This window comes from Aptenodytes forsteri, unplaced genomic scaffold (genome assembly GCF_000699145.1).
Source record: "Aptenodytes forsteri isolate BGI_AS27 unplaced genomic scaffold, ASM69914v1 Scaffold309, whole genome shotgun sequence".
NCBI classification, from domain to species: domain Eukaryota; kingdom Metazoa; phylum Chordata; class Aves; order Sphenisciformes; family Spheniscidae; genus Aptenodytes; species Aptenodytes forsteri.
In genome coordinates, this window is record NW_008795857.1 from 3,321,089 (window position 1) to 3,330,929 (window position 9,841).

Here is a 9,841-nt window from a genome sequence, read left to right on the forward strand (position 1 = left end):
GACCTTGGTGTCCGCAGAGTTGTTTCTCTCACATCTCGCTCCTCTCTCCGCTGCTGTTTGCTGTTGCGCAGTAATGTTTTCCCCTTCTTAAATATGTTATCACAGAGCTGCTCCCACCATCACTAATTGGCTCAGTCTTGCAGCCAGCTGGCATTGGCTCTATTGAACATAGGGGAAGCTTCTAGCAGTTTCTCACAGAAGTCCCTCCTGTAGCCCCCCTGCTACCAAAACCTTGCCACGCAAACCCAATACATAGGGATGCAGTGAGTAGAAGTTGCTGAAGAGGGAGAGTCAGTACAGACCTTGAACAGAAGAAAATACACACAGCATATTTTAATAGGAAGAGAGAGAAATTGTACATACCTTTCACAGTGTTTTCCATCTCGTGTTCCCATGGCACCCCATGAGACTTGCTCCTGTCTAGGAGATGACTCTCCATCTCAGCTCCTTGATCTTGTCCTGACTTCTACTCTTGCCCCTTGACTTGAAGGTTTGTCATGTCCTTTGTGTGGGCATATCAAAGCCGTGGGCTTAGCCCCATGATTTCAGGAGGGATTTGGGAAGTGGAAAGTGGTAGCAGAAGAAATGATGATGGAGCAGAGTTTCCTGGGATCCTTCTGACCTCTCACTGAAGTAGAGAGCAGTGATTTGGGGTGTGGGGTGTCACTGGGGAAGGTGAAGCAGCCCACTGGTCTGAGGTGTGTGGCAGGCAGGCAGTTTGCTCGAGGACCACATGGGATCTGCAAACCAGAGGGTGCTTCCTATTCTCTGAAGGTTGTGTGGTGAGCGGGAGAATTTTGGCTTCTCCTGTCTGTTCCCTTTTAGATATTGCTTGTGTTACCTGCCCTCAGATCAGCTCTTATTTCAGCAGTTGTCATCAGCCAAATGTGTGGGAGCTTCCCCTCACCTCTATGGTGCCTGGAGCATCATCTGCTCTGCAGGCTGTACGTGCAAACCAAGCTTCACTAACAACTGCTGCGGCCCTCCTTACTTTCCTTCCAGATCTAGATGAACCTGTTCTCACCGTTCACCAGACCATCAGCGATGTACGTGGCAGCTTCTACCAGGAGAAGACTGTCTTCCTCCGCTGCACTGTCAACTCCAACCCACCAGCTCGCTTCATCTGGAAACGGGGAGCTGAGACACTTTCCCACAGTCAGGACAATGGCGTGGACATCTATGAACCCCTCTACACACAGGTGAAAAAACCCAAACCTCCACCAGCTTGTGTTGAGCGTCTTGCTGATGCAGGGCACTCTGTAGTGGATGGCATTTCTTTCCCTGTGTGGATTACGATGCTGGGGAGAGGGTGGTGGCCACTGCAAGGAGCACTGTCTCCGAAAGGGCTGGTAGAGCCTACTTCTGTATGCAGGTTCCCAGGGGATAAGAGCAGCAGAGCAGCAGGAGGGAGCATGACAGCCTAGAAGTCCCTTCCCCTTTTTGGCACTGTCCCTGAGGGCAGGTCACAGCTCCCCCAATGAGGTTATGTGGCTGTTGGATGGCTGAGACTAATATCCAAGCAAACAATCCCAAGATTTGGTCTCCTCTATCTCCCATTACTAATTTTTTTTTTCTTAATTGAGTGCCCAAGCTCTATAAATCAGGGGAATTGCTTCCTGTTTAGCAGTGTGAGTGAATGGCAGGAATTGCTGTGGGATCCACGAGGCAAATGATGAAGAGCTTTTCCCAATGGCCATAAGTAACAGAGGCAGCCCAACTGCCTGGGCACTTTCTGACTGTCGTGCTGTGACAGGATATCCACATCCTTTCTGTTTCTCCTGCTTGACTATGCTGGACTTGCCCCTCTGAACGTCACTTTCTTCACAGTAATTAGCCCGCCAATGCAGTGGGAGACGGAGGGGAATTTTTCTTTTCCCAAGGCACTTTGGGCATGTTATCCTAAGCTGAGCTCTGGCTCTTAATGTCCTTCAGATATTAACCAGGCCACTCAGCAGCACAAGGCAGTGATGGGTGGGAAGGGAGGGCTGAAAGGGCCACTCCCCAGAGCACCCATTTCATCCCACGCACCTCCTCGCATTCCCAAAGCTGGGCCCTGAGCACATTCTGGCCGATTTCTGAGCGATGCTCCAGGCAACCTTTCAGTTAATGTAGTCGTGTTCATATTTTATTGAAACACACCATCTCTGCAGGTCATGGAAATGGGCAGCCAAATGGAAACATTCAGGATGAGGAGAGAGAAGAGAGCTGCAGGTTAGCGGCAGATATGCAGAAACGCTGTAGGTCAGCGCTGCTGTTGGGCCCTGAAGAAAGCTTTGTCTAGTCCAGTGCTATGTGGCATCCAACCAGGATATCCCTGGCCTTAGAGGAAGCCATCATGGGCTCTTCCAGCTTCCTCTAAGCTCAGTGTAATTAACAGGAGACATTGCTTAATGAGAGGATGCCTTAGGACTTGAAATATTTTCATCAGCTAAATCAGGCATCTGGCAGAATTTCACCGTGTTGCAGCATTAATGTGTCAATGACCCAGCATTCTGCAGCTCCTGTCAAGCAATGTTCCCACCATGAAGGGTCATTCCCAGCTCTCAGAGGGGGTGTTAGGACTGCTGTGCTCACACAGGCATGCCCTTACGGTCCTCTCCTTAGCACCAGCATAAACCTGTGAGTTTGGGTTGGTAAGAGTCAAAGTTAACAAAAACACACCTCTGCAACACTATTGGGAGGGGAAAATGTTGCTGGAGCTCAAATACACTATGTTTAACAAAGCACCCTTCGCAGGGGTTTGTAATACTGTCTTAGACATGAACTGGTATCGGTGTTGGGTTTGGGTAGGCGTTTACATCAAAAAGAAGGTGAAGACTTTACTGTTTAAGCTTTTTAAAACTTATTTACGCTGAAGGTTTATACACATTTACCCAACATTTACTAATCAATAAACAGGATACATATGACACTGTAAGTAAGTAGTTGACATGCACATTGGTAAATGCCATCATTTGTGTGGCATAGCAACAAATCTCAGGGGACAGGACTTTCATAGGGTTATTGGTCTCCAAGGTATTTATATTTCTAATTTGCTCAGTTCAGATCCTTGTTCTCTGCATATTAGCATGCCTGAGCTCATTGTCCAGTCCCTTGAGGTTGTCCTCAAGAGGACTTGTCGTGCTGTCACCTTTCTCACATTTGCAGGCAATTATGGAATGGTTTCTCCAAAAGAGATTTAGACAAACACAAGGACAACAGCAGCGACAAGCTGTCATGGGAAGACATATGAGTTGCAGGGTGTATAAACCACAGGATGCATCTCGGAGCTTTCCACATTCCATAAATAAAAATCTACAGAATGCATCTATTGTTAATTTAACAACTTGTTTCTGTTTCTATAACAAGCCAGTAACTAATGGAGTGCCAGGGAGTGATTTTGCTTGTTACCATAGTATGAGAAAAGGCTATCAAAGTCCGTGCAGTCACTCTGGATTTACACCAGCATAAATGAGATTAGAATCTGGAGAAGAAAGATCAGAAAGTTTTGGGAGGTTCTTTGAGTATTGCTCTAAATTATCTTTTTTCCCCTGTACTGCAAATTTTTACAGCGTAACTGTTGAACTTGTCATATTTAGGCCAGCGTTAGTGCCTGAATCTGCTTTGCTTTACTTTGGGTTTGCAATGTTGAGACCCCAGTGACGTCCCTTGGGTTCCTATCAACATCTTGGTGTGAGATCTCAGGGTCTGTTCTGGGACGTTTAAGGTTTTTCAAGTTCCGCAAGATGATTCTGATGGCAGTTGATGAGAAATTATGCCTAGACCTGTTCGGCAGTGCTTTCAGGTTAAATGTCAGTCGGTTGCTGGGTGTTTTGAGAAATCCTGGAGGTGGAGTTACCACTGCAAACATTTTGTGTCTCCTTTATATATAGCTAGGGAGGCTTGGAGTCTGCACAGTTCCCTGAGGTTTTGATGGGAGCTGCTGGTAATCTGTAAACTTCGGGACAGGTTATGGACTTGCAATGATGAGCTGTGCCTTGTACACCTGTGTCTTTCCCCGCCTTTTTTCCCAACTCCCAGGGTGAAACCAAAGTCCTGAAGCTGAAGAACCTGCGGCCCCAGGATTATGCCAGCTACACGTGCCAGGTGTCCGTCCGCAATGTCTGCAGCATCCCTGACAAATCCATCACCTTCCAGCTCACAAACACCACAGGTAAGAGGGGACGCAGAGCGTCCCTGCGGCCCTCTGACCCCTCACTGCTCCACAGCCATTACCCCTCCAGGAGGGTAATACAGCACCCTGTCCAGGGCCAGCAGCACCTCACGTTCATGCACATGTCTGCTAGGATTACAAATCCTTCACGCAGAAGTTTTGTGGCTAGGGACGCTCTAATTTCTTGTAGCTCTGTGTATAGCCGGCACCTTGGCCAGGCCTGCCGTGAGATCATTAAAAAAGACTACGTGTAGGTGTTGAGGCATTATGTATTTTTTAATCCAGACACTGTTTTATTTATTTATAATTCTAAGTGACTTTAAAAATAGATTCGATACAGTCTAGAGCAGGGCAGATGCTGCAGGAGTTATTACAAATAATTCATTCGTGTGTGACTCTGGCCTGGTTTGCCAGGCTGCGCTTTCAGCACCTCCCAGCTAACAGGCTCTGCTGGTGCTGATGGTTGTGGAAAGCAAGTATCTCCGGTGCCTTCCCAATAAATAAATTTTACGCTGATATTCATACTGGCAGTGCTTGAGTGCGCCTCCGGTTGGAAACAGAATCAGTTTGGTGCCTCTTGCTTGACCTGCAATAACTGACTGATAACTGAGTATCATGTACCAAATACTTGCAAGGACCTGATTGCAACCTGTCCATTAAAAAAAACCTAAAAACCACACCCACAAAAAACCCCACCCACAAAGCCCCGACATGTGTTGAATAGTTTCAAATAATAAGTAGATGTCAGGAATTCCAGCCCTGGCATATTCCATGATCAGAAAGAAGGGCATTGTAGTTGTTTGAATTATTCACCTCTCTAATGTAACACAAAGCAGTTTGCATCCCTTGTGTCATCTTTGTGCAGTGGTAACAGAACTCTTTTGATGTTGCCAACTGTTGATGGGATATTGTTGATACTGTATAAATTATGTTTATTGATCTGACTTGAGCCCAAGGTGCTGAACAATAGTTGCATCATTTTATGTAGAAAGAAGAAAAATAACGAGCTTAAGAGAGTGAACTGTAGCTAATGTCAGAAAAAAATATTCTGTATGTAGTAAGATCTCGGAACATGTCTCGAGCAACTCACACTACTGCCTGAATTTCTCAGGATGAGACTGTAGCAAATGCTGGAATATTCCCTTTAAAAACTTATCTTGTGCTCATGATGAAGAAAGGGATCTCATACAGCTCTTCTTCCCTGTTGTGTCTTTACCTTTGAAGAGTTAGAAAATAAAATTTCTCTTCATGTCCACTCCCCCCTGCCAGCCCAAGCGCAGGGAAACCATCCTTCATTTCAGTCCAGCCCCTTTACTGAGTGAATGGGGAAGATGTATTTTCAGATTGTAGCTGGATCAGAAGCCAGTGAGATGGCTGAATTTACACCAGCTTCTTAGGTATTTACCTAAGCTCTGAACCTGGACCACATAGCACATACATCTAGTTCTTTTTTCCTGTTGTTTAGTTATAGTTGCATATTTATAAATAGTTACAGTGGAGCCTGACACTACAAGATCAAAGTGGCCATGGAAAATGTGTTCCTAGCAAATGGTATTAAAAACTGGCGGTGAAAATGAAGCTGGCATTGTGGTGTGAGCAGGGTTTGTGTTAACACAAGTATATTTAACATGAAATATTATCTGGTTTACTTGCCCTATAGGTAGTATTGTGCATAGATGAGAAAATATTTAAAGAAAAATCTTTAATTCTCTCCTTTTTTGCATAGGTCTTTTCTTTCACTCTTGTGCTCATGCTTTAGCAGCCTCCGCAGCCTTGTCTGGGCCCAGAATCCTGAGCAGCTTTGCTCAGGATGCCTTTGCCTTTGCAACTAAGGAGGGCCCAAAGGGCGCCGAGATGCATGGAAATAGATCTCTTAAATATTTATAGACTTAAGTACTACAGACGTAGAGGGGAATTGGTGGGTCAGGGCATGTCAGGCCAAGGGAATCTTCTCTTCCCAGTTCATTTGTTGTTCCTCAGCTGGCTCACTTTGGCTCCTCTGGCAGTGGCCTTTGGGCAGATCATAGTCTCCGGCAAGGAGATGTCCTTCTGCTGAGCTCTGTGTCAGCAGCTTAGCTCTTGCAGCAGGGGATGGGTTCTTGGTCTGCAACCTTAATGGGAAGGAGGTTTCCCCTGCTCCTCCTCTGTCCTGCTGCTGTTGTGTGGCTCTAGAGCAGTAGGTTGGGTCCGCAGAGCCACAGGACCAGCTCAGCACCATGCTGTTGTCACCTGCTCCATTAGGGTCAGGCCGATGTTTTCCCCTTCCTTGATTTCTGCAAAATTAAGCAGCCCAGCTGGTTAATTCTCCTGCAGTTTTACTGCAGCAAATTGGACTTCAAAGGGAATTGAAAGCGACTCTTTGTTTTTAATGGTCCCCTTGCTGCTCCGCAGACTCCGCCAGCAGGTTTTCTGAGCCAAGAACAAAAGGAATTGCCATAGGTTACAAATAAATGAGATTCATCTCCTGCATAACAATGTCTGTAGACTGTTAACCTCTGCTGACAGGAGTGGGACTGGGAGCCCGCACAGGTTGCCACAGCCAGGGCTCTGCTTTGGGGCACATCATGGAAGCTTGCTGCCTGGAGCTGTGTGGGTGGCAGCTTTGCAGTTTCCCTGCCTCCCTCTTGCATGCACATACAGCCTACCCTGAGGCAGTGCTTGCACCGGCATATCCCTTATTTTTTCCATGTTGCCTTGCCCAGAACATGTCACTGCTGGGCAAGATGAGTGTTGTTCAGATATGTGCACATCAAACACCACAAGATCCCTAACTCTTAACCAGAGCCTGCAGGACTTCTGGTTTGTGCTCCCCAACTCTGACATCTTCCCTCTGAACATAGGCTGGTCTCAGCCTTTCTCTGGCTCTGACAGGGATGGGTAGAGATTCCCAGGCAAGATGCTGCATCTGTCAGCTTGTCTGTGTCCTGTGAACCTGAGACCAGTTCAACGTCAGAGGGCAGGAACAGCTATTTGGTATCAGCTACGCTTATCTGACAGCCTATTAGTGACAAGAATGTGTCCTGCCAGACCATGGTGAGCTGAGCTATTGTGTTCCTGGGCTTCACTGAGTCTCATGACACCACCTGGAGCTTGGAAAGGATGTACAAGTCCTTCCTTTGCCGATTAGTGCGCATTAACCCTTGCACACTATTTCCAAGACTCCAGCAAAGAGACCTGTCAAAGGCTCTGAGTGCAGGCTGTGGCCTCCCAAAATTCAAGGACTCCAGCCACTGGCCTCAAAAAGACCAGTGCAGGTGGCAGAGGAACCACCTTCTTCCTTAGGCACAGCTGGCCACCTCTGGCATGCGCTGTGGCCAAGAGGAGGACATTTGATTCAGTGCACCAAAGCAATATCCCAGCATGGCAGTGGTTGCGCTGCTAAATTATGGCGCCGGTGCTGAGGAGAGAGCAGTCCTTCTCGCCTTGTTTGTATGGGCTGTAATTCAGAGATCCGACACAAATCCAGCACAGCTCATTAACACAGGGTCCAGGGAGAGAAGAGACAGAAATAATGATGCTGTTAAATCAGGCTTCATGAATATGGAACAATGTCTTATTTTGCATTATTATAGCTGTTACTTAAAACATACTCCCTGCCTTTGTGCTGGGGACTGCTACTTTCTCAGCTCTGTCTGGATGGAGCCAGTGATGGTGCTGACAAGGGCTTTTAAAAGGCTTTTCATGGGATGAAATAGAGAATACGAAGGGAAGTGTTTTGGATCAGTTCCTGGAGGGGGATGTAGTGAGAAGGGTGCAGAAATAAAATAAACCAAAACAGGTACTAGGGTATTCAAAGGAGAGGTTGTCTAGACATTTTGAATCAGTCCCAGTTCAGTTGTGTATGAAGGACAATCCCTGTGACCTGGTCTGTAGCCCCCAGGTCTATAGAGAAGTGTATTTGACACCTGTGGAGGTGAAGGAGGTTAAGAGCGGGTGTAGAGCTGCTGTTCGTGGTCTGTTATGGTGCAGACAGGTCCTGGTCCTCTGTGTCAGGCTCTGAGCTGCAAGGGCCAGCTGCCTGGCAAAAGCTTTGACTCTCAAAGACATCTAGTTGGGTGCGAGAGATGGAGAGGCATATCATGGGATAACTGAGGTCCTTTTTTAACGGTAGACCTTCCCTAAAACTCCTTCTTGGGATGGCAACTCTGTATGGGAGGAGTGGTTTAATCCCAACTGTCCTCAAACACAAACAGCTGTTGGGTTCAAGCAGGCTCCTCTAAGCCTGTCCTTTCTCCTTCACCTCTCCATCAGGGTGGAGCTCTGGTGGTCAGGCAGAAGGAGCAGACTGTGACTGGTCACGCAGCTGGTGCTCTGCCTGACCTTCCCTTGAGATTGTGAGAACCGTCCAGCAAACACTGACATCCCAGTGAGCTTCCCAGAACGCTTTGGATCGGGTCCTGAGATGCTAAGCTCAATCCATGGTTGCAACTTCCCATGCCATATGACAATGCATCTCTTGTTTTCCTGCCTTTTTTCTGTCTTTCTGTCTGTCTTTCTGTCTGTCTTTCTCAGGGCTCAGTCCAGTGTGGTGTTTCTGTTCAAGGCATAAGCAGACTAACTGTGATTCATACAATAGTATTGCAGCAAAGGAGATACAGGTGCTCTAGTAGGAGCTACCAGTTGAGCCTTTTCTCCAGTGATGCTTCTGCAGGGCATCTCTAGAGTCAGGGGAGTTACAGGGAGAACAGAAGGCACTGTGGTGTCTGCAGGGGGGTGGGCTGAGGGCAGTGCAGGTAAGCAACGCAGAGCCACAGCAGCTTTCCATTGCATTTCTGCCTTGCTGCAGTTGTTTGCATCAGGAGTCAAGAAACCTCTAGCCTTGGGTTTTCCACTGCTGAATTTTGTCTGGTTGCCACTCCTACCTGTGCAAGGGGGGTTCATCAGGCTTTTCTTCTGACCTGAGTCCTAAGCCTAGAGAACCTGCACTAAACGCTGCTAAAATATCATACCTAGCTTGTACCCCAATCCTAAGTGCTAGCGGTGGAGTGTTTTAGGTATGTTTTCTAACCATAACAGAGCAGGGTGCTCTAACTCAAAGGCATGGTAATGATAATGCTTTAGGTTCACAAACACCTTGTATTTTAATGAATTCATGGATGCCTCCAGCTCTCCCTACTCAAACCAGCTATCTTCAAGAACAAATCCTAGAAAGTATGAAGCTGTGCACAGGCAAGTGGGTGGGTCTTTTACAAGCTCCGAAGTGTCCCTCTTTGTACTCTTCCAGCCCCACCTGCTCTGAAGCTGTCTGTCAATGAGACACTGGTGGTCAACCCTGGTGACAACATCACTATGCAGTGCTCTCTGATGGGCGGTGACCCACAACCAGAGGTGGTTTGGTCTCACTCTCCTGGCCCAATGCCTCCCAACAGCCTTGTGCACGGAGGCAACCTCACTATCTGGAGGATCCGCGTGGAGGACTCGGGCTACTACAATTGCACGGCCATCAACAATGTGGGGAACCCAGCAAAGAAGACAGTGAACCTGCTGGTGCGATGTAAGTTGCTCTTCTCAGAGCATGGGTTTTCAGGGTGGAGGGGTGTCCTGGTTTCATCTGGGATGGAGTTAATTTTCTTCCTAGTAACTGGTACAGTGCTGTGGTTTGGATTTAGTGTGAGAATAATGTTGATAACACACCAATGCTTTAGTTGTTGCTAAGCAGTGCTTACACTAGTCAAGGACTTGTCAGCT

General features: G+C 47.3%; 1 protein-coding gene across 1 annotated transcript in view; it reads left to right on the top strand.

Annotated features, from left to right (window-relative positions):
- The window catches only part of MDGA1 (MAM domain containing glycosylphosphatidylinositol anchor 1), a 148,318-nt gene that overhangs the window by 56,196 nt on the left and 82,281 nt on the right, over positions 1-9,841 (top strand). Inside the window, exons 4-6 of the mRNA XM_009283748.1 lie at positions 1,003-1,199; positions 4,021-4,153; positions 9,378-9,647. Coding sequence (XP_009282023.1) covers positions 1,003-1,199; positions 4,021-4,153; positions 9,378-9,647 — 600 coding nt within the window. The remainder of the gene's footprint in view (positions 1-1,002; positions 1,200-4,020; positions 4,154-9,377; positions 9,648-9,841) is intronic.